Source organism: Schistocerca cancellata, chromosome 3 (assembly GCF_023864275.1).
Source record: "Schistocerca cancellata isolate TAMUIC-IGC-003103 chromosome 3, iqSchCanc2.1, whole genome shotgun sequence".
Classification (NCBI taxonomy): domain Eukaryota; kingdom Metazoa; phylum Arthropoda; class Insecta; order Orthoptera; family Acrididae; genus Schistocerca; species Schistocerca cancellata.
Genome location: NC_064628.1, coordinates 685,526,669 through 685,551,761, shown reverse-complemented (window position 1 = coordinate 685,551,761; position 25,093 = coordinate 685,526,669). Strand labels below are relative to the sequence as shown.

General features: G+C 43.6%; 1 protein-coding gene across 1 annotated transcript in view; it reads left to right on the top strand.

The window, feature by feature from the left end:
- The window catches only part of LOC126176511 (tektin-3-like), a 124,500-nt gene that overhangs the window by 19,789 nt on the left and 79,618 nt on the right, over positions 1 to 25,093 (top strand). Inside the window, exon 2 of the mRNA XM_049923667.1 lies at positions 19,805 to 20,056. Coding sequence (XP_049779624.1) covers positions 19,805 to 20,056 — 252 coding nt within the window. The remainder of the gene's footprint in view (positions 1 to 19,804; positions 20,057 to 25,093) is intronic.

Genomic DNA, 25,093 nt, shown 5'->3' with positions numbered 1-25,093 from the left:
GCAAGAAGCTAGATGCTAGCGGGAAAAGGGGGCGCCAAATTCATATTCTGGAGGGGAAAAAAAAACTTTTCACAAATCGCCTAGCATCCAGCGCACGTTTGTCTATCGATTATTTTGAAACGCTTCCCTGTTGGTTTTTGAACACATTTTAAGTTGGTTTCTGAATGAATCATAAGTTGATTTTTGAATGCATGCATAGTGTGCGACTGTACGTGATGTCTCTGTCAGGAGAATCCTCGTCACATCTAGAAATAAACTTTCCGCAGACGAAAGGGGTCGGGGCTATACGAGCTGAGCGAAGTAAAGCCGAACAGATGAATGCCAATCGCTGTCTGATTATGTGGTTGATTGGGTTTGTGAATGATCAGCGTTGTTATAGTTACTAGCGAAATCCATAGATTCAGACCACCAGAGTGGAAATAAACAACTGACAGGAATAACAGGTGAGAAAGATTACGTATTATCTTCTCGGTGTACCCAAGAAAATGAAATTTTGACAGAAAATTTTTGGCCAGGTCGCTACACTAGTAAGGATCAATTGTAAACTCCCGGCTAGCAGCCGCTTAAGTTCAGTTCTAGAAGTAACGCGGAAAACGTGTTGTACGAACACGTAAGAACGCCTAACCGGAGCCGGCCGGAGTGGCCGAGCGGTTAAAGGCGCTACAGTCTGGAACCGCACGACCGCTACGTCGCAGGTTCGAATCCTGCCTCGGGCATGGATGTGTGTGATGTCCTTAGGTTAGTTAGGTTTAAGTAGTTCTAAGTTCTAGGGGACTTATGACCATAGCAGTTGAGTCCCATAGTGCTCAGAGCAATTTTTTGAGCCTAACCGGAAAACAATCGCGGGATAACTAAACCTGTGATTCTGGCAGGGTTACTGAAATTAATCGGCGAACAAATTTTGCCAATGGCAGGAACAGCTACAGAACTGGTGATGACGAGATTGTTTGTTAGAACGAGGAAAGGGAAGAAACGGCGACGTCACACAAATTATGGAAGAATAAGACGATTCCAAATTTATATAAAATTTAGATAATATCACTTTTCGATCTAATGCTTAAGAAGCTGGAGCGTATGAATGAAATGTGAAACTATTTCCTAACATAAAGCATTTTGCTTGTAGTAGCCCTAATAGGTATTTGATATTGACACTTCGTGAATTATATTCTGTCGTGTTACAAAATGGCCATTTGTGCCAAAACAGTCATGTTTATTTGGTGTGTCTTACAAAATTGCTCCAATATTAGAAAGGCCTCTTTTGTTTTATCTAGCAGACAGTGACAAAATAGACGTAATCAGATCGAGAAACCACACCAGTCTTGGGTACAGTAATTGTGTTAACAGCTTTTTCAGTATTAGATAACGACATTTCGATTTTTCATGTAGTGAATCGTTTGACGAGCTTTGATGAAGTAATAGATTCTTTAGCAGAAAGGAAAGCATGCCATGTAAAGCTGTAGCAAGAATAGAGAGAAAAAAATGCTAGGAGCTAAGGAGTGAAGAAATGTGTCTCTTTTCTTTATTGGTTTTATGTATCCTATATTTAATTTTATGTCACACACAACAGCAAGTTATTAGCTAATAGGCAATAAAGAGCGCAAATTTTCTGAAGAGTTCTGGTTCTCCCGGTTACAAATAATCCCAACCGCTATTAATTGCGAGAATTTTTTTAAAGAGGTGCAGGCTGTCAAACCGGCCGAGTGGGAGCAGGAGAGGCACCACAGGATATTTCAACTTCCACTGTCCTGAATATAGTTTGATGGCATTCAGTAAAAAATATACCCGTATCATTTCCACGGAGCGAAATACAGTGACGTACGATAGGAGAATGCTTTATGAAGAGGCGTAGCACTGCACTTTGGCACACTTAACACCAAATAACATGTCTTACATTTCCTCGAACATATATATTTTATGTTACAGACTTTTCGGAAAGATGTGCGGTACAAGATGAATATATTTATGAAAGTTCGATTTTTTAGTATTGACCCGGTTAGCAAATATCGTAGATCCGAGGCTGATGCGCAGAGCAATCTGAGTTACAGTGGATAGTTTTCACGTGATCCATGTGTACATTTAGCGATTTTGCTGTTTCCCCTTCTTTTACTCTCACGTGAAATGAAAACAAAACAGATGTCTGTGGCCGGGAACTATCAATTGCATTTAAAGTATATTCACATAATTACGGAAGACTAAAATATGTCATTAGTTTCAGATTTTATTTTATTTGCTCCTTTCTGACTGTCAAGCATTAATCACCTTGCAGAACAATGAAGTCATTTTCGTCTGTTTGCTAAAGAAATTTGACTTTTATTAACCTTTTCCGCAGAGGCAGTCAATGTATTTGAAACGAAATGTTTAATTCTACAGTACTGGCTAGTTTCAACTGTTCGCTGCATTTCAAGTGCACGTTTTCATCTTCTAGCACGTATGGCGTGATGCTATAATAAAGAACCAAACATGATATAATACTATACTGGTGCTCCAAGAAAATTTACATCCAGAAAACCACACTGAAAAGCTTAATATCAGGTCGAGGTCTACTTGATTGGGAATCTGCACATACGAATGTGCACATTTTAGTTATGGTTCACGAAATTCCGATGCTCTTGGAGTATCCTCTGATGTCTTGTTTCTTTTATGACGTAGTGTATAATCTTTCAATTTTTTTACACGTACGGTCTTCCTGCGTCATAGCTACGCAAGCGCGGTGACGCCTGTTACCTGCGCTCTCAGGCAACTGCTGAAACGAACCTATTTCTAATAGGTCGCGGGAAAATATTGCGAATGGTGCTTTGAAAAGCGTTACTTGCAAAGTAAATGCCCTTTTACGTAAGTTGAACTATGTGCGAGAATGTACCATGAATTTCTTAAATCACGGAGCTTTTGACTCTCATTTAAAAATCGGCTCTTTGATGACGAGCCGTTTAGAAGAATTTCGAACCTTGAAGATCAGACATTTGTCATTATTAAAAATTTTACTGGCACATTTGTGTGATATATCTTAAGTGTAACACGCGGAAAAAAGATAAACATTAAATGCGAAATCGTAGCTTCTCTTGCAGCTTATTAACCTTAGAGACCAATATTATATGTGAAAGCTTTGCTTTTCTTGTAGCAACACTATGTATATTAATTTAAACTATTAACTTTACATGTTTGTGTGATCGTGCTACGTAACAGTGATGTTGCTGTTGGCTGACTACATCACGTGTCTATGCTCTGAATATCCGCTGTCATCGGCTGCCAAGGTCACATGATATGAGCTATGACTGGCTTACAGAAACGCACCGCAATCTCGATTTCAATGATTCGGAAAGTAATATGCGGTGTTTGGTGGAATTTCAATGTATACTTTCGTAATATGAAAATACGCAACGTACATGTTGCTGCACATAAAAGATATTTCCAAAACGCGTCTTTTTCTCTGACTTTCGTTTTCTGAAGTGCCAGGAAATTCTGCACCCGTGTATAAAACCTTAACCATTCAAAGGATTGATAAGGGAAAATATACTGTCACTTAACACGGAAAAAGCGTGTTCTCACCCGGGAGAAAATGTATTTTCAACCGGGAAATCCGGGAATTTTTCTTCCTTGTCCACGTATACACCCTGTGTATAGCTGGTATTGTGCAAAGTGTGAAAGAGGGTGGCAAAGGCAGCACTATGACATTTCTGTGGGCTCCGCAGGCACAACATTTGTGAAGGAAGTTTTTTCATTGTCCATGGTATTATTGAAGGATTCCATAGCAGAATGGGGTGGAGAGGGCTCGTGCCAGTCATCCTTGACCTCCAGTAAAGCCTGGTCAGTGGCTGGGGCGAGGTGTAGTTGTCGTGTATTATCTATGCTGGTTTTAGGCAGGTGATGAAAACAGTCATTGGTGTACCCCTTTGTAGGAAGTCAAAGGTCTGTGGCCTTCGGCTGATGACTTTGTTTTAGCCTGAGTACAGAGGCTGCAAGGCGGCCCATATGGAGTCGTCCCACAACATGATGTAATTGGACTGTGCCAGATCCTTGTACACTGTACATACACGAAATAGAACCAATGGAAGGGTCCTGATCCAGGATTCATTGTTGCACATCAGGGCCACTTTCATAGTTCTGTGCCGCCTATCCATGAGGCCATTACTGTGTGGGTGATGAGTGGTGGTCCACATGTGTGATATTTTGCAGAGGTGGCACAGGGCGTTAAAGAGGCCAGACTGACAGCCCTGATCAGTGGTAAAGAGCTATGGGGTTCCCAACCCCGCAGTGCACAGGTGGATGAATTTACAAGCAGTGGCCTCAGTTGATATGTCGCACAGAGGTGCTGCTTTGACCCACCGTGTCGTTGTGTCAACCATCAAAATAATGTAGCAACAACCATCTGACTCTGGTAGGGGGCTGACGATATTAAAGTGTACATGCTTAAAGCATGCTTTTGGGACTGGAAAGTATCCAAGTGGGGTTAAGCGTGGCAATGAATCTTACTCCATTGGAAGGGAATGTAAGCCTGAACTGAGTGACGGCAATCACGTTTCATGTTCAGACATATGCATTTGTCAGTGGCCTTAAAACCGGCTTGACTCAAGTTATATAGCAGGTTGAATATCTCTTTTGCATCACTAGAGGCATCAACAGATGTGTCCTGTGTTTCGACATGTCACATAACAATGGTTCTGTATATGAGGGAAGTGGATGGTGTTTGATGCAGAGGCCACTGTCTGGATTGCTCGTGTCGTTTCATCTGTTTGCTCACCATGTGTGCAAAGTCTATTCTATGGATATATAACTGATCTATGTAAGCTAATCTTTAATAATGTTGTCTGTGCCATGTACATGTCTGATGTGTGTGGTATAGTGCGAGATAAGGTCCAGATACCGGAATCACTATGGACTGGCATCTGACGATGGTTTTTTTATGACATCTAGTAACAGCTTGTGAGCTGTATGCAGGGTGGTCCATCTGAAGTTTCGGATGAGATTATCTCGAAAACTATACATTGGGTAAAAGTAGTGGGTAAGACAAGTTTGTAAGCTCAAAGGGGGACATCAAATGATACTACACGTGACCTCCAGCCCCCACCCCCTTGGGTGGGGTGGGGGGCAACTTTTAAGTCTTAAATGGAAACCCCCCATTTTTTATTAAAGATTTGGATTCTCCATAAAAAAATAATCAAGTTTTATCTGAAACATTTTTAAGCCATTGACAGATGTTGCTGAAATTGAGAAAAAAGTAGAATTGGGGAAGAACTCTGATTTATTTAGAATTATCCGAGAAAGAGGCATCAAATAGATAAAAAATGTGCACCAATTCTTTCGTTACACCAAATTAAGCTATTTTTGTACAAAATGTACTGTATCCTACTTTTAACGCTACCCAGGAACAAACGACATGGACGTAGTAGAATGATGTTCCCATGAGGTGCTTCATTAGTGTGAGTCCCCTTGCTTCTCACATGTTGGTGTGCTTAATTAATGAAATTAGCCATGAAGAAATTGTTCAAAATTATCCCCATTTGCTTCAATGCATAAAGTCAATTGTCTGCGAAAGTTGTCCACAGTTTTGAGCAGCACATCCCATGGTATGGCTGCACATGCTCTTCGAATGTGTTGCTCAATATCGTTTCTGGTTGTGGGCTGTCTTTCATAAACAATATTTTTTAAATAATCCCACAAGAAAAAAATCAGAAGATGTTAGGTCTGGTGAACATGACACTGAATTGGTCCGCCACGTCCTATCCACCGACCAGGGTACCATAAATTTAAAATGTTCCGCACATTTTTAGCATAATAGGGAGCTGCTCCGTCCTGTTGGAACCACATTTGTTGCCTAGTTTCTAAATCAACATCTTCCATTAGTTCCAACAAATCACTGCGGAGAAGTTGTAAATAAGATTCCCCAGTAACATTTTGGTCAAAAAAATACAGTCCTATCAAGTTTAAAATTCCACACCAGACCATTAACGACCATTTGTGTTGATTGTCAACGGGTCTGTGCCAGTATGGATTGACAGGGGACCAATAATGACAATCATGACGATTTAATTCGCCATGGTCTTTTATTGTGGCTTTATTGGTGAACATAACGTATCTAAAAAAAATCATTGTCACTCATCATTTCCTAGGCCCATTGGCAAAAGTGCACGCGTATTTGCATATCTTTTAGCGTTAATGCCCGTGTCAGTGTGATATGATATGCATGATATTTACGTGACTTCAAAATCCTCAAAACAGTTGATTTCAGTTGTCCAGTTTGTCTCTGAATCGCATGACTACTAATTTTGGGATCCAGTTGAACACAAGCGAGAACGGTAAGGGTCGAGCATCATTTTCGTTGTATTCACGATGATGAGGTGGATGTATTCATTTCCAGCTCGTTGAATGCAATTTCGAATAATGTTTTCGCTTGGATGTCGTCTGTTGGGAAACGATCCACATGCAATTGTGCAGCTGCAGTGTAATTGTTATGGCATTCACCTAAAATTAACATCATATCAACAATCTGTGTAGGAGGATAGTGAGCCATGTTTTGCTTAAGAATAGTTTACTTCCGTCAGTTGATGTTTACGGTTCACAATATGAAAGTGAAGTGACGTATGATTGCATTGCACCAGCCTTTATACTGAGTCGTAGTTCGCAGTTTGGCAACGGTAGCACCACAGTCAGGTGAGTAATGCAATTGTGAAGAGTTCCCTAACGAGATTTTATTACCATTCTGCCTCCCTCCATCAAAAACTGTGGTGGATAGGATACATTTTGTAATAAAATAACTTAATTTGATGTAATGAAAGAATTGGTGCACATTTTGTATTGATTTGATGCGTCCTTCTCGGATCATTCTAAATAAATTGGAGTTCTTCCCCAATTTTAATGTTTCTCGATTTCAGCACCATCTGTCAATGGTTTAAAAAAATGTTTCAGACAAAACTTAATTACTTTTTTATGGTAAATCCGAATCTGCAATAGAAAATGGGGGTTTCCATTTAAGATTTAAAAGTTGCCCCACCCAAGGGGACAGGGGCTGGGGGTCACGTGTAATATCATTTGATGTCCCCCTCTGAGCTTACGAACTTGTCTTACCCACTATTTTTACCCAATGTATAGCTATCAAGATAATCTCATCTGAAACTTCAGGTGGACCACCCTGTATATGATGACTTGTCAGCCGTCGATGTCTTCTCTGAAGTACCGGATGGCAGAATAGATGGCTAAAAGCTCCTGGTCGAGCACAGACCAATTGATTTGGGAAGGTTGCAGTGTCTTCAAGAAAACTATAATGAAGTTTCTCACATTAATCATGAGAGTCAATTGGGCATCATGGTTGGGGCATGCCAAAGTGAGAGCATATGCTACACACTGTTTGATGCATTGAAATGCATCTGCCGTCTTCATAGTCCACTGAATTTTCTTCTTGCCCTGTTTGTCGGTGTCCGCCAGAGTGTTCATGAGAGGCACCTGTAGCTCAGCTGCGTGAGGCAGGTGACGAATATAGAAATTTAGAATCCCTACGAAGTGCTATAGGTTGTGACATGGCTCAGGATGGGGAACACTGCTCACGGTAGAGATACACTCCTCTGCCAACTTGATGCTGGAAGAGTTGAGCTTGTGACTTGAGAACATGACCTCCAGATGATATAACTGTGATTTGGATTAATTAATAAGCACACCGCCATCATAGAGTGCAGCTAGAGCAGCTTCTAGCTGCCTCGAATGTGGTCATTGTTTTTGGAGAAAATGAGAATGTCATCCAAGTACGTGTAACTAAAGGGAATACGGGAAAGAAGGTCATCGATAAACAGCTGCCATGACTGAGCAGCTTCCATACTAGGACCTTAAGGCATGTAGAGATATTTGAACAGCCCGAATGGCATGGTGATCGCTGTTTTCTGTATATTGTCTGGATGCATTGAGGTCGTAAGTATGCTCATTTGCAGTCAGTGCCACTAAACACTATATGACCAGCAAAGGTGTGCATGAAGTTCTAGATATAAGGTGTGGGATAACTGATGTACAGTCCTGGAATTCAGTATCCGATAATCCTAGCCTAGTCTCACTGAACCATGTTTTTTGGGCACTAGTTTTATATGAGAGTGGTTTGAAAAGTTCTCAGAATCACCACTAGAGGCCAGCGCTATCGCAACGAGTTGTTCATATGATATTCATTGAACTATTGCCTGTAAACACATGCTACACCAGTATTCTTGGAAGAGAGCTGTGGCGGTGACGTGGCTCTGTTGTTGTTCTCGTGTAGTGATTTGCGAAGGTGGAAAAAAATCGAGATTCGACAGCGATTAAATACTTTGTAAAGAAAGGTGCGAAAGCAAAGGACATTCATGCTGATTTCCAGAATACACTGAGGGACTCTCCTCCTTCATATTCACCTGTTACCAAGTGGACAAATAAATTTAAATTTGGTCCAGAGTGCTTAGAAGACGATCTGCACAGTGGTTGGCCAAGATGTTTCACTACTCCAGAAATCATTGCAAAAGTGCACAAATTGGTCATGGAGGATCGCCGATTGAAAGTGTGTGAAATTGCTCACTTTTGCCAGATGTTATCTGAAAGGGTATATCACATTTTAACTGAAGAATTAGAAATGAAAAAATTATCTGCAAGATGGGTGCTGTGACTCTTGACACTTGATCAGTGTGCGCTTGGCACATGTGCCATCACCATGGCAAAATTACACGAACTAAGGTATGAAATGTTGTCACACGTGCCTTATTCACCTGATATGGCTCTGTCAGACTTCCATCTATTTCCAAAACTGAAAATTTTTCTTGATGGACGAAGATTCACTTCAAACAAAGAATTGATAGCTGGAGTTGACAACTATTTTGCAGGCTGGAGGAAACTCATTTTCGAAATGAGATCAAGGCACTTGGACATCTTTGGACCAGGTGCATTAATCTACAAGGAGACTACACTGAAAAATAAAAAAAGTGTCAGTGATGTAAGTAATTTTTTTCTATTCCGTTTTGAGAACTTTTCAAACCACCCTCGTACAAAGCCCAAGGACTGTCAGAAAGACATATAGTCCCTTCTTGCAACAGCTCGTACATAGCTGACCTGACTCTCTGTAAGTCTATGGGGCACAGGCATTGAGGTTTGTGGCAACCTGGTGGACTATTGGTAGTCATGATATGATACACTGTCCTTTCCGGTCCTGTTCTGTCCAGTTTAGAAACACTGCAGGTGATGCTGTACTGATGCTGGGAAGGTGGTTGACATGCATCGGCGAGAGCTGGCATGGAGGGGAGCATTCTGCATGTGAGTTGAGTGTGGCTGGAGAAGATGGTGGGGCAGGTTGATGCAGTGCCTGCCGTCCATGGTTGTTAACACTCTGATACATGAAGGCATTCTTGAGCCATTTGCCATTCTGTAGTTATGTCATCGACATGGTGCCTAAGGTCTTCCTGTTTGCTACGTGGCAATTGATTGCAACAGTCAGTGTAGTACTTGATGTGTACTCAGTGTGTCATCCACCAGTGTGACATACTCATGAAGCGTATTGAGGTACAAGTCATTGACACAGCACTGTTTGGGTTGATGTGGGATAGATATGAGTGGTGTGGGCATGTCCAGGGTGAAGAGGTCCTGAATACTAGTGCTAGTTAACTGATGAGTGAGATCAGCGTGAATGGCACCTGGTGAGGATCAAGTCCATTCAAGTGACTATCCAAGTCGATTGCAGGGTTGGTGAAAGTTGCACAGTGCAGTCATTGGTGCCATGGACCAAGATTTTGGGGTGGTTTGTTGGATGGAGGTATAAAACTGTTGCTGGCACGAATGCCCACGTGCTGAGTCATGGCAGTGAGCAAAACATCTGTCAGAGATGGGAGTGGAATCTGGTACATAGTTGTCATGCTTTGCAGGCTGGGTGGCTGGGCCATGGTGGGTTGCCAGCCACTGTGAGAGTGTGGCATCTCCCTTGTGAGCAGTCATGGTAGTTCGGATGCACTCCCACATCACTAGGGGTGGTAGCCTTGCACTTATTAATCCTGTAGTGGTGGTGAATTACCGAATACACTCAATCTGACACTCGGAGGCAATCTTCTAATGGGGCTGACTTCTAGGCCAGTCAGAAAGTTCACTAGCCAAAGGATCCACAGTGCTGTGTCTTGCACAAGGGAGGCATCGACAGTTGCACAGAGTTGGCCCAAAGTTGCAGTGGTATGCCCTTCTGAGGTTGTTGCTTGTACATGACCTTATGCTACTGTTCTGTAAAATGTGAAAGTTTCTGTAAAAATACTGCTTTCGCTTCACCATACTTGCCCTTTGTGGCACGCTCAGGATAATGTCACTAATGAGTTTGGCCTGCACAGCTAGATGGCAGAGTAGATGTACACACTTGTTGGCATTGCTGGAAATTCCAAAAGTCCAAAAAATCCCATCCAGGTTACAAACCATAATGCTACAAACCATAATGCTGGCTGAGTGGCTTTGAATGGCAGTGGTTTTAAATGTGTGCTAGACAATTTCAATCAGAAAGGTGGATGAACAGTTACATCATTTCTGACGTTATGCAACATGGCTGCCAGATCTGTGTAGCACGCAATTGGTTGTGGCAGAACGATTAACAGTTGCTTGAATCCTATTCATGGTCTGGAGGATGTGGAAGACATGAATACAGAGTTGTACGTAGTTTATAGGCCTTGCTTAACCAAGGCAGGGCCAGATGCATTATTGTTCTCGAAGTCTAATGATAGGTTCGGAGCATGTGGCCATTGCTGATGCATTACATGGTGAGTGTTAGCCACAGAAATGTCACAGTCTTGAACGTTGCACTCAGTTTTAATCACACCATTTGCAAACTGCACATCCGGTACCGCAATTCTTGAGCTGTTGTCTGCAGAAGTAGTCGCAGAGGACGAATTGATGTGATATGGCCACATTCTCACAGTCTAATTGCCTGCGCCAGATTTTTGTGAATGCCAAATGCATGCTCCTCGGTGGATGTGGGGTCTCTAATGTAGGAGGGATTGGATTACAGGCTTTTAGTCACCATCATTAATACTTGACACATTATGTGGTACTTACTTTATTACACAAGCCGTTGCTTACATTTCCATACACAAGCATCATCTACTATGCACTGCTGCTGCACTGTTAGACAAGATCTTCCTCACTTCATTGAAGAGCTTTCCATCATGTTTAAGTTTGATATTCTTACATACTAAACAAACCCAAAGTGTTAAATTTCTTATCTGTGGCTCAGAAGAGGCTTCTATATTTTGATGCAAGGATACTAACAGGTTGCCAAGACAAGGAATGATTCATCCCTGTTAATTTAAAGATAATCAGAATTTTACACATTACCTGACTATATAAATTTGGGGATCTAAAACCCCTGTTAGCATTAGAAATAACAAAGACTTAGCATTACAAATAACAAAGGTTTCAACTCGATCATGTAAATTGGTATTGAGAAGCACTGGGAGATAACAATGACTGCATGTATGAAGTGTATGTTCACAGTTGATGGTACTGAAGAAGGATTTTGTATGAAAGCTAGGCAGTTTAACAAATTTTACTGGTCACTTTGTACTGCTCAGTGCCTCTTATGCTTGATGAATAATGTTCTTTCCTCATTTCTGTATGAAGAAAAGTCCTAGGAGGAAGGACATTCATTTGAAGATGTGATATAAACATGAATATATTGGAACAGCATTGTAGGGCCGAATAATATTGATTCACATGAAGGCTGTTTTGTGGTGTTTAAAGGAAGGTCATTTTTCATATTTTAATCTGATTGTAACACAGCTATGACTCTGGTTGTGCAAATGTTGGATGGAGTCATTGTTTGCTGTTGGATCAGATTCATCAGCTATGACCAGATAGACTGTATTGTTGTGTTCAATTGTGTTTTATTCATGTCATGACGTACATTTGCAATCCATTTGGTTTGCGTACAGGAGACATGTCAAAAATTTAATCTCATGACGTACATTTGCAATCCATTTGGTTTGCATACAGGAGACATGTCAAAAATTTATAAAACAAGGAGAAGACATTTGATTTTCTTATGAAAGAAAGTAAAAAACTTTTTGTTAATTAGTTTATACATACAGAACTATCTCCTCATGAATGACAGGCCTTCACATGGTGAATAGGCTTCCATGCCTCAGCTATAGACACACTGTAGTTGCAACAATTTTGGAGGTATGGATGTAGTGTGGCCAAACTAACACATGGTTCCTGAAGGAGGACAGAAGCTATCTCAGTAGTTACAGTGAAGTTGCTCTTGATGATCAGTTGATCTGGCCTTGTAACATCAGCCAGCATGGCATAGCTACACTCCTGGAAATGGAAAAAAGAACACATTGACACCGGTGTGTCAGACCCACCATACTTGCTCCGGACACTGCGAGAGGGCTGTACAAGCAATGATCACACGCACGGCACAGCGGACACACCAGGAACCGCGGTGTTGGCCGTCGAATGGCGCTAGCTGCGCAGCATTTGTGCACCGCCGCCGTCAGTGTCAGCCAGTTTGCCGTGGCATACGGAGCACCATCGCAGTCTTTAACACTGGTAGCATGCCGCGACAGTGTGGACGTGAACCATATGTGCAGTTGACGGACTTTGAGCGAGGGCGTATAGTGGGCATGCGGGAGGCCGGGTGGACGTACCGCCGAATTGCTCAACACGTGGGGCGTGAGGTCTCCACAGTACATCGATGTTGTCGCCAGTGGTCGGCGGAAGGTGCACGTGCCCGTCGACCTGGGACCGGACCGCAGCGACGCACGGATGCACGCCAAGACCGTAGGATCCTACGCAGTGCCGTAGGGGACCGCACCGCCACTTCCCAGCAAATTAGGGACACTGTTGCTCCTGGGGTATCGGCGTGGACCATTCGCAACCGTCTCCATGAAGCTGGGCTACGGTCCCGCACACTGTTAGGCCGTCTTCTGCTCACGCCCCAACATCGTGCAGCCCGCCTCCAGTGGTGTCGCGACAGGCGTGAGTGGAGGGACGAATGGAGACGTGTCGTCTTCAGCGATGAGAGTCGCTTCTGCCTTGGTGCCAATGATGGTCGTATGCGTGTTTGGCGCCGTGCAGGTGAGCGCCACAATCAGGACTGCATACGACCGAGGCACACAGGGCCAACACCCGGCATCATGGTGTGGGGAGCGATCTCCTACACTGGCCGTACACCACTGGTGATTGTCGAGGGGACACTGAATAGTGCACGGTACATCCAAACCGTCATCGAACCCATCGTTCTACCATTCCTAGACCGGCAAGGGAACTTGCTGTTCCAACAGGACAATGCATGTCCGCATGTATCCCGTGCCACCCAACGTGCTCTAGAAGGTGTAAGTCAACTACCCTGGCCAGCAAGATCTCCGGATCTGTCCCCCATTGAGCATGTTTGGGACTGGATGAAGCATTGTCTCACGCGGTCTGCACGTCCAGCACGAACGCTGGTCCAACTGAGGCGCCAGGTGGAAATGGCATGGCAAGCCGTTCCACAGGACTACATCCAGCATCTCTACGATCGTCTCCATGGGAGAATAGCAGCCTGCATTGCTGCGAAAGGTGGATATACACTGTACTAGTGCCGACATTGTGCATGCTCTGTTGCCTGTGTCTATGTGCCTGTGGTTCTGTCAGTGTGATCATGTGATGTATCTGACCCCAGGAATGTGTCAATAAAGTTTCCCCTTCCTGGGACAATGAATTCACGGTGTTCTTATTTCAATTTCCAGGAGTGTAGATTGACACTGTGACACAGCCAAAAGCAAGCAAATTATCTTCTTATATTCCCCAAGAACATGCAACTCTATTTGTTGGTTAAATGAAGATGACATTCTAATGGGTAAAATATACTGGAGCTAAAATTGTGCCCCCATTCAGATCTCTGTGTGGGAACAGAAAGGGGGGGGGGGGCAGAGGAGGGACATTATCAGAAGTAAAAACAAGTCTCTTTAAGGCAACAGATTGGCTGGTAGTGTAATCGTAAGTACTGCCAATGGACACATACAAAAAATCCTAGCTTTTGCAACTCCTTTCACAGAGAGGGAAGAGGGACATGGTGGGGAAGGTTAGAAATGTGTGGCAGGTCACTCAGTCCCAAGGATAACAGGGACTCCACTGTAGTGAGAATCTAGAGAGAGACAAAGAAGAAGCTAGTGGCTCAGAGGAAGGCAGCCAGTTTGCCAGCAAGGTATGCAGGAGGGAGGGGCACAAGTGCACAGGCTAGGTATGTGATGCACAGTTGTCAGATCCAGTGTGGAGTGCCACATGCTGAAGATGATATGAGAACATGAATTGAGAAGTGATGTCAGAACATGGGTAGGTGAAACTGTTGGGCAGAGGGTGTGGGGTTTGTGGGTTACTGAAGATTGAGGCTAGGCTGATTACAGCAATGAAGTATAAATTGCAAGGAGAAGTCCCATCTGCGTAGTTCGGAGAAGCTGGCAGAGGAGGCAAGGATCCACATGGCTCGGATTGTGAAGCAGCCATTGAGCATGTTGTGTTCAGCTGCTTGTTGTAATGCCGAGGGTGGTCAACTTTGTTCTTGGTAATAGTTTTGTATTAGCTTTTCGTCATGGTGGACAGCTGATTGGTAGTCATGCAGACATAAAAAGCTGTGCAGTGTTTGCAGCAGATTGGTATATGACAGGGTTGCTTTCACAAGTGGTACAGCCTCTAATGTGGTAGGATAAGCCTGTGACAGGACTAGAGTGGGAAATGCTGGGTGGGTGTATTGGGCAGGTCTTGTACCTTGGCCTTCGACAGGAATACGGTCCGTGTGACAAGGAGTTGGGAGTCGGAGCAGCTTAGGGATGGTGTTGTGTAGTTGGGTGGGTTATGGAACACCACTCTAGGAGGGTTGGGAAGCATCTTGGATAGTGATTGGCAACTCCATGGATAGTATGTCTGTTACATCCGGGCATGACAAAGATAATCAAAGCTAACAAAGGATGTGGTTCAGCTGTTCCAGTCCAGGGTAATGTTGGGTGACGAGAGGGCACTCCTTTGTAGCTGATTCTTGGGGCTAGTGGGAGGATTGGGGGTTTGTGAAGATGTGGAAAGGGAAATCCATTTGCAGACTACGTTTATGGGGTAGTTCAAAATGGCTCCGAGCACTATGGGACTTAACATCTTAGGTCATCAGTCCCCTAGAACTTAGAACTACTTAAACCTAACTAACCTAAGGACATCACACACATCCATGCCCGAGGCAGGATTCGAACCTGCGACCGTAGCAGTCACGTGGTTCCGGACTGAAGCGTCTAGAACCGCTCGGCCACCGCGGCCGGCTACGGAGTAGTGTCTGTCTGTGAAGGCCTTGGTGAGACCTTCAGCATACCGTGCAAGGCAGTTATGATCACTGCAGATATGTTGTCCACAGGCTATATGGGAGGAATTTTTTGGTGTGAAAGGGATGGCAGCTGTCGAAATGCAAGTGTTGTTTTGTGGTTAGTGGTTTTAATGTCAACAGATGGAGGCATCAAGAGGTGGAGATCCATGGTCACGAGGTGGCACATTGGGTTGAGGAGGACCAGATGAAGCAGATGGTAGAGAAGGTATTGAAGTTGTGAAGGACTGAGGGTAGGGTTTCTTGGCCCTGAGTCCACATCATGAAGGTATCATCAGTGAACCTGAACTAGACTAGGAGTTGGTAGATTTGGGAGGCTCTGGAAGTTTTCTCGAGATGGCCTGTAAACAGTTTGGCATAGGAGGGTGCCATGCCAACCCCTAGTCTGGTTCAGGTTGATGGTATCTTCATGATCTGGAGTAAGGGCCAAGAAACCCAGTCATCATTCCATCACAGCCTCCACACCTACCCCCACAACACCTTCTCTCCCATCCACTTCGTCTGGTTCTCCTCAATCCAACGTGCCACCTTAATGGATGTTTTCTCCATCTGTCTGATATCTCCATCCACACCTTTGTCAACATTAAACCCACTAACCACAAAACAGCACCTGTATTTTGACAGTTACCACCCTATCCACACTAAAAATCTCTCTCCCCCCCCCCCCCCCCCCCCTCCTGGCCACCTATGAACAATGCATCTGCAGTGTCTTGAACTCCCTTGCCCGGTATACTGAAGGTCTCATAAAAGCCTTCACGAACAGACAGTACCCAATAAACCTTGTCCGCAAACAGATTTTCCTTCCAATATCCACACACACACACACACACACACACACAGTCTTCCCACCTACTCCAAGAATCAGTGACAAAGATGTGCCTCCCTTGTCACTCAGTATCATCCTGGACTGAAACCAGTGAACCATATCCTTCATCAGGGCTTTGACTATCAATCATCATGCCCGGAAATGAGGAACGTCATACTCAAGATCCTTCCCACTCCTAAAGCGGTGTACCTTCATCCACCCAACAACACAACATTCTAGTTCATCCCTATGCCACCCTCACTCCCAAGCCCTTGTCACAGGGATCATAACTGTGGAAGACCAAGATGCAAGACTGCCCAATCCATCCACTCAGCACTTCCTACCCCAGTCATGTCACAGGCTTTTCCTACCCTATCAGAGGCTGTGTCACCTATGAAAGCACCCAGGTCATATACCAACTCTGCTACAAACACTGCACAGCTTTTTTGTTTTGGTATGACTACCAACCAGCTATCCACCAGGGTCAGTGGCCACTGACAAACTGTTGCCAAGAACAAAGTTGACTGCCTGGTGCACAACTTGCTTCACAAAGTGGGCCATGTGGATTCATCCTTCCCTTACCAGCTTCTCTGAACTATGCAGCTGAGAATTATCCTTGCAACTCATCCTTTGCTTCCGTGAATGTCCTGGCCTCAATCTCCAGTAACCTACTGCCCCACATTCTCCACCCAATAGTTTTTCATTCCTCCAACCTGTCACACCCTCCCAGTTCATATCCCCACATCACCTTCAACACGTGCCACTCTCCACTGGCTCTGACCACTGTGTGTCACATACCTAACACATGCACCTACCACCCTTCCCTCCCTCCTTCATCCATAGTTGGCAAATTGACTGCCTCCCTCTGAGCACTTAGCCACTCAATCCCCAACCCCTCTCCCTCTCTCCTGCCTTTCTCCCCTCTACTCATACCACCTGACACAACTGCCGCCCCAACCTAATCCACATGCCAAATTGCAGCACTGGCATTGCACTCTAGCCCTCACCATGTAGGGCCGTAAGTGTGTGTATACCTACAAATGCATCTGTGTTTTCTATATCTATTTGTACTCTAGCTCGAAAAAGGATTGCTGCGAAAGCTATCAATTTTGTGTGTGTGTGTGTGTGTGTGTGTGTGTGTGTGTGTGTGTGTACCTGTGGATGTCTCAGCACTTCACTTTTTGGTGAGTGATCTCCTTTACTCCTAAAGTATTTACTTTCTACCAAAACATTTATACAAAATTAATTGTTTGAGGTATTACAAAAGTCAGCATTTTGGCCATACAACACTGAGCTGGAGAGGTGAAGCAACTAGTGATAAATATGTAAAGGCAGTGCACGATCCAGGCACTGACTGCCCTGTCCAGGGAAGTGCATCAACTGCTCTGGGAGCCACCCAGGCTGAGGAAAAGAGCAGAACATTCAGGTCAGAAGGTGCTACAAGTGCCATAAGCAGTAATACTGGTATTACTGTCATACCTGACTGATGAGAAGGATGCCTTGGACTTCAGTGAATGGTACCAGACCCTGAAGCCCCCCTGTTCCCCGGTCCCTCCCTCTGTATCAGTGCCTCCTATCCCAGCACAAAGCTGAGGGGAAATTAAAAACACAACACTAAAATGGTAGTTCTTGAGACAATTTCAATTATCTACTGCAGTCATCTCCACATATTAAACACACTTACTATCCATCCTAATAATAAAATTCAAATGGAAACAGTAAATAAAAATGAGTCCTGTCATTTTTAGACATGTGTTTGTACTACCAACCTCCTCACAATCACAAATGCAAAGTACTATGCTGAGACTATCATTGATGTTAGTTTTCTCCATGCTGGCAGACAAGAAAATATCCAGCAGTAATAATCTGTTTGGCCATTCTCCTGGAACTGAAATCACCGTGAGTTCCTCAGTGGATGTCATGACTACTTTTTCTTGATGTGAGACCGTGAGTGCTTTGAAGTAGCCATTTGTCTCTTAATTTTTGGTTTATAATGGTGCACCCAAACCTCATTTCCAGTCATACTCAATTGTGACAAGTTGAAATGTTGACTCAGACAGTGAGACATGTTTAAATAGGCGATTGATAATGAACTATCTGCAGAATGCAGGTTTTTGAGTATGAGTCTGAATCTGGCAGTAGAGGTCTGAAGACCAGATGAGGCAACCGTGCTGAGAATAATATCTCCTAAATTTACATAATGATCTAGTGCTGCTGAGGTTCTGCATGCTATGCAACTTGTGATCATCAGATGGTTGTTATAACTGATAAACTTTGTATAGCCAAGATCATGTAGTAGACAGATGTATTAAACAGATCCTTGTCTAATGCAGAATTCTATAGTAATCTCATGAATAATAAAGTGCATGTTGATGTCCACTGGATGACCAGTCTACTAGATGACATAATATATTCCATTTTTTAATCCATCCATCCATTGTAATTTTCTGTCTTAACTGTTTCCACACTGAACTTTTATTCTGTTTTAGATTTCAGACAGTTTTGTTCCCTGTGATAAAAAATGAAAGGGAACATCTTGATTTGTTCTTGCATAGTGTATATTGACATTGGCTTCTACAAGTTGGCATAGGTGTGTGCCATTCAAGTTACCAAGAAATTTTACAGTGTATTGTTAAGGAACTATTGTTCTCCTGTAAGACAATATTATGTTGTGCCATCTATAAAATTTTAATAAAAATCCTGTTTTATAAAATTCCTATTATTCAATGACATATCCTCATATTTATAAAAATATTGAGAAATGAATATAATAGAGGGAAACATTCCACGTGGGAAAAATATATCTAAAAACAAAGATGATGTGACTTACCAAATGAAAGCGCTGGCAGGTCGATAGACACACAAACAAACACAAACATACACACAAAATTCAAGCTTTCGCAACCAACGGTTGCTTCATCAGGAAAGAGGGAAGGAGAGGGAAAGACGAAGATATACAGGCTGTAATTTTCAAACCACGTTGATTTACTCGATTTAAGTATACTAGTTTTTACTTAAGGGGAGAAAAATTAGATGTGTTGTCTGCAGTTTTTGCAACTGTTCCATTGGAGTCTATTGTAAACCCTTTTTGATAACTGACTCATGAACTACAGCCATAATTTGTGCTGGTGTATATTGTTACATTCCATCCTGGATTTTCCATTGTTTGAATATACATCACAATTAACGATAATTGACAATATGAGGAGAGAACTGAGAAGAAAAGTGAAAGCATAAAAACCTGTATTGTACTATTTGTGCGTGCTGAATTACATAACAGGATTAAGGTAATCTGTTATTGATTTGTTACCTATATAATAACAATAGTCTATTTCATATAAATTACAATATTCACAACCACAACAGAAGATATAAAAACAGAATTTCTATGTGTAGCTCTGCACCCTTCTCTAAGGTTCGAAGCCGAGTCTTTCCGTCTGACGCAAAAGTATTTTACAAGTAGCTCACCTAGGTATAAGGCTGGTGATCTGCATGAAGTAACAGAAAAAGAGGCTGTATTAATAGGTTTAATTTGGCATACAGAGTAATATGTTATTATTCATGTAAAATGCAATGTAGTTCTATCACAAATTCATAAGGGCTGTACAGATAAAAACATTTATCTGAAACAATACATGTTAAGTACATGTGAGCCATTAACTCACTTCCAGTTTTGTTCTTTGTTGCAGGGCTAGTCACCCTCTAACGAATGCATATCTGGATAAAAGCTACACATCTGCAAAAATGTCTACTGAACCAATAAGGTTCCCAAACTTAGTTACCAGTGTTGAACGAAACCCACCACATGCTGCACGGACTGCACTCTATTCTCGTTACACACCTTTTGAATGGACACAGAGTAATATCAACTACTATAATGAATCAGAAACCAATAGAAATTATGCAGAACGCCTCAGAAATGAAGCAGTTCGTGTAATTAGGTAAGTACTCTCACACAAAGTTTTTTAAAGGTAAAATCTGTCTGATTTATATAATTAGCTTACAAAACAATAACCAACTCTGAACACATATCAGTGACTCTGTCTCCTCCTTATTTGAGAATCAATCAGAAACTATGAGAAACAAAATTTAAAAATCAGTTTCCTGTGTACTAATTTCTCCTGAGTCATTGTTTGTTTGTATTTTCTTTGCCAACAGCACATGTACGCACTTTCCATCTGTTTTATAGATTTTTTTTTGTTTTTTTTTCCTTTCTTTCTTAAATATGGATAATAAAGCATCATGAAACCCACTGGCAAACTGAAACTGCATGCTGAACCAGTACTTGAACCCAGAATCTGAGCTTTCATAAGAAATATCCAAACTGACAGAGCAATCCAGGCACTATTTATTATGTGCTCTCACCACCTCAGTTCTGCCACTACATCTTTCCTGCCTTGTCAAAGCACTTTTGCATTCTTGGATAGCTGGATCAGTAAGATCAGTGTCCATGAAAGGACAGGTACTGAATTTAAGTACTGACCTGGATCACAGTTTTTACATATAAGGAAGTTTCAAAGCAGTCCACACTTGCTGCAGAGTGAAATATTCATATAAAGAGATGTGGTTGCTTTTAATTCTTGTCTGTCAGCCCTGATCCAGCTCCTATTTCTGTAACTTGTATGTAAGTGCTCTTCTATCTAAAAAGACAACAAGCATTCAAATTTGAGCAAAATGTAGTTGTGAATAAGCAAGTATTTGAGATAAAGATTCTTTACAATGCTGTGACTGCTGATATGTTGGTTATTATTAACAGCATTATTATTGACATCTTGGGTTGTCGGGTGTTCTGCCGGATATCAGCGTCGTACTTGCACGATATTTTGGTCACGTACCTCGTGACCTTCATCAGGTGTGACCTGAGACTGCTCCTCGAGTGGACCTGGTCCAGTATTTATGCCTATGGCCTTCCCCCTCCACCAACGGCTGCAGGCGCTTCCTCTGTGGTCCGCGCCCATTCCCTGCGACCTGCTGGAGAGTTGCTGCTCCGTTTTCCGTCCACTGCGGTTCTAGGTGTTCCTTCTGCAGTCCGCGCCCACCAAACCCACTCCTGGGGGTTTCATCTACGATCTGGGGTACAAGTGTTCCCCCTGTGGTCCGCGCCCGCTCACCACGACCTGTTGGAGCGTTGCCGCTCTGTTTTTCGTCCGCTGTGGCTCTGGATGTTCCCTCTGCGGTCCGCGCCCACCAGTCCCACTTCTGGGTGTTCCAACTTTGGTCTGGTGCGCCTGGCAGTCCGTCAGGGGCTCGTTTTCCATCATCTCCATGTCTCTGGTTCTTCTGTTTGTGTAGTGTTGCAGCTGGCCCCATTGCTCCTTTAACAATTCCAGAGCCGGATCCCAGGCTCTGCTTAGCTGGTTCCCTGTGTCACGGTTCACAAGATCGTCAGCCATTTTAATTTCTATCGATTCTCTTATAACACTGTCCCAAAATCTGGGTGTTTGTGCTAGAATCTTGGTATCCTCATACTTCATGGCATGATCTAGTTCTAGTCAGTGTTCAGTAATGGCTGACTTAGTCACCTGTCTTAATCTAGTGTGCCTCTGATGTTCTTTGCACCTGATCTCCACAGTTCTTGTCGTCTGGCCAATGTAGGACATGCCACATTGACAAGGTATACTGTAAATCCCTGGTTTTCGTAACCCCAGGTCATCTTTGACACTCCCCAGCAGTCCCCCGATCTTGTTGGATGGACAGAAAACACACTTGATATTGTGTTTACGGAGGATCCTACTGATTCTGGCAGAAATAGAGCCAGCATAGGGCAGATATGCCACCTTATTTGCTTCATCTTGGTCTTCTTCAGGAACCTGTGGTATAGTGGCTGGTTGGAGTGCCCTCTCAATTTGTCTGTCCGTGTATCCATTCTTGGAGAAAACTGTTTTGAGACGTTCTATCTCTATAGGTAGATTCTCTTGGTCTGACAGGGCACGTGCTCTGTGGACCAAAGTCTTCAGAACCCCATTCTTCTGTGCAGGGTGGTGACAGCTGCTGGCCTGCAGATATAGATCAGTGTGTGTTGGTTTTCAGTACACACTGTGGCCAATTGATCCATCTGCTTTCCTCTGGACTAGTACATCCAGAAATGGCAGCTGGCCATTCTTCTCCAGTTCCATGGTGAACTTGATATTAGGGTGGCATGAGTTAAGACGTTCAAGAAACTCATTGAGCCTGTCCATCCCATGTGGCCAGATCACGAAGGTGTCATCCACATACCTAAAGAAGCATGTGGGTTTAAATGTGGCTGTCTCCAATGCCCTCTCCTCAAAACTCTCCATAAACATGTTGGCAACCACAGGGGACAGTGGGCTGCCCATAGCTACACCTTCAGTTTGCTCGTAATATTGGTTTCTGTACAGGAAATACGTGGATGTCAGTGTATGACTGAACAGGTCCAACAGAGCACCGTCAGATTTCTCTGCAATCAGTTCTAGTGAGTCCTTCAGTGGGACCCTGGTGAACAGCGATACCACATCAAAACTAACCATGATGTCCGAATCTGTGATGTGCAGTTGCTTGAGGCGTTGCAGGAAATCTTCTGAGTTGCGGATGTGGTGAATACATTTCCCCACATATGGAGACAGGAGACCTTTCAAGTACTTGGCTGTTGTGTACATAGGTGCCCCAATATTACTGACAATAGGATGTAGGGGCACGCCCTCCTTGTGTATTTTAGGCAGACCATACAGTCTAGGTGGCACTGGCGCTGTTTCCTGTAGTTGTCTGATGATCTTATCGGGCATCCCTGTTTCCTTCAAGAGAGCACTAGTCTTCTTGGCCACCTTGTCTGTGGGGGTCACACTCCAGAATTCTGTATGCAGGGTCCTCCAGAAGTTGGCGTACTTTCTCATCATAATCCACCCGCTGCAAGATGACAGTGGAGTTCCCTTTGTCTGCTGGCAGTACCACAATGCTGTTGTCTTCCCGTAGTTTCTTGAGTGCAAGCCTCTCCTCGGTTGTGATGTTCGATTTCGGCGGCCTGGCCTTGGTGAGGGCCCTGCAGATCTCTCGGCGGACTTCCTCTGCCAGATTAGGTGGAAGTGTGGCTGCAACTTGCTCTACTGCACTGACGAAACCTGAAATGGGTACATTTCTAGGGGTCGTAGCAAAGTTGAGACCCTTGCTGAGTACCTTTAAGGTTGTATCATCAAACTGTATGCCACTCAGATTCGTCACAGTGCTTGTCTCTTCCATCTGCTGTGCTTTCTTACTCATGTGGTCAAACTTTGCAGATTGGCAAGATGAGGCATTCCTTCTAGCACACTCAGCTAAAGACCAGGAGGCACGGTCTACCCAATCCCGGGGGTCTGCTGGGGAGTGTCAAAGACGACCTGGGGTTACGAAAACCAGGGATTTACAATATACGTTGTCAATGTGGCATGTCCTACATTGGCCAGATGACAAGAACTGTGGAGATCAGGTGCAAAGAACATCAGAGGCACACTAGATTAAGACAGGTGACTAAGTCAGCCATTGCTGAACACTGTCTAGAACTAGATCATGCCATGAAGTATGAGGATACCAAGATTCTAGCACAAACACCCAGATTTTGGGACAGTGTTATAAGAGAATCGATAGAAATTAAAATGGCTGACGATCTTGTGAACCGTGACACAGGGTACCAGCTAAGCAGAGCCTGGGATCCGGCTCTGGAATTGTTAAAGGAGCAACGGAGCCAGCTGCAACACTACACAAACAGAAGAACCAGAGACATGGAGATGGAAAACGAGCCCCTGACGGACTGCCAGGTGCACCAGACCAAAATTGGAACACCCAGAAGTGGGACTGGTGGGCGCGGACTGCAGAGGGAACATCCAGAGCCGCAGCAGACGAAAAACGGAGCGGCAACACTCCAACAGGTCGTGGTGAGCGGGCGCGGACCGCAGGGGAACGCTTGGTACCCCAGACCATAGATGAAACCCCCAGGAGCGGGTTTGGTGGGCGCGGACCGCAAAGGGAACACCTAGAACCGCAGCGGACGGAAAACGGAGCAGCAACTCTCCAGCAGGTCGCAGGGAATGGGCGCGGACCACAGAGGAAGCGCCTGCAGCTGTTGGTGGAGGGGGAAGGCCATAGGCATAAATACTGGACCAGGTCCACTCGAGGAGCAGTCTCAGGTCGCACCTGATGAAGGTCACGAGATACGTGACCAAAATATCGTGCAAGTACGACGCTGATATCCGGCAGAACACCCGACAACCCAAGATGTCATTAGATCGCCGGGAAAGCCTGAAGAGTTACAGCATTATTATTGTTTGATTGCTCACAGGCTCACTAGTTGTACCAAAGAAACTTATTGCGCAATGACTTTTGTCTTTTCCATTATCACTATACCTCCACCAGATATAAATATTGTAACATGATTAAAATGGCATTTATGTTTCTGTTTGCTCCTTTCGTTCAATTTATTTGTTTGTTTTCATAGTGAAATGTTTAATATGTTTCATGTTCAGTCATGAATTATGATGCAGTGTCAGACATGGAACAGACTGTCTTTTTTTTTTTTTTTTTTTTTTTTTTTCCTTCTAGTTCCAATAAAATATACGAGGGCTATCCACAAAGTACATTACGTTTTGGAATTAAAAATAAATAAAGTATTGGAAATTTTTTTTATTATATACAGATGAAAGCCACACTTAAATACTACTTTTCTACATACTTGCCATTTAAATTAAGGCACGTATCGTAGCGATGGACGAGCTTGGAAATTCCTTCATCGTAAAATTCGGCCACCTGCTCCTTCAGCCACGTAATGACCGTCTTTTGGGACAGAAAAGGTGTGAATTTTGTGGATTTCCTGGAAAGAGGCACTACAATAAACTATCAAAGCTATTTCCAAACTCTGCACAACCTCAGAAGAGCAATACAAAACAAGCGCAGGGGAAAGTTGGGCTCAAAGATCTTGCTGATTCACGACAACGCCCGGGCCCACATGGCAAATGCCACTCGTGAAGTTCTCAAATCTTTTAAGTGGGAGT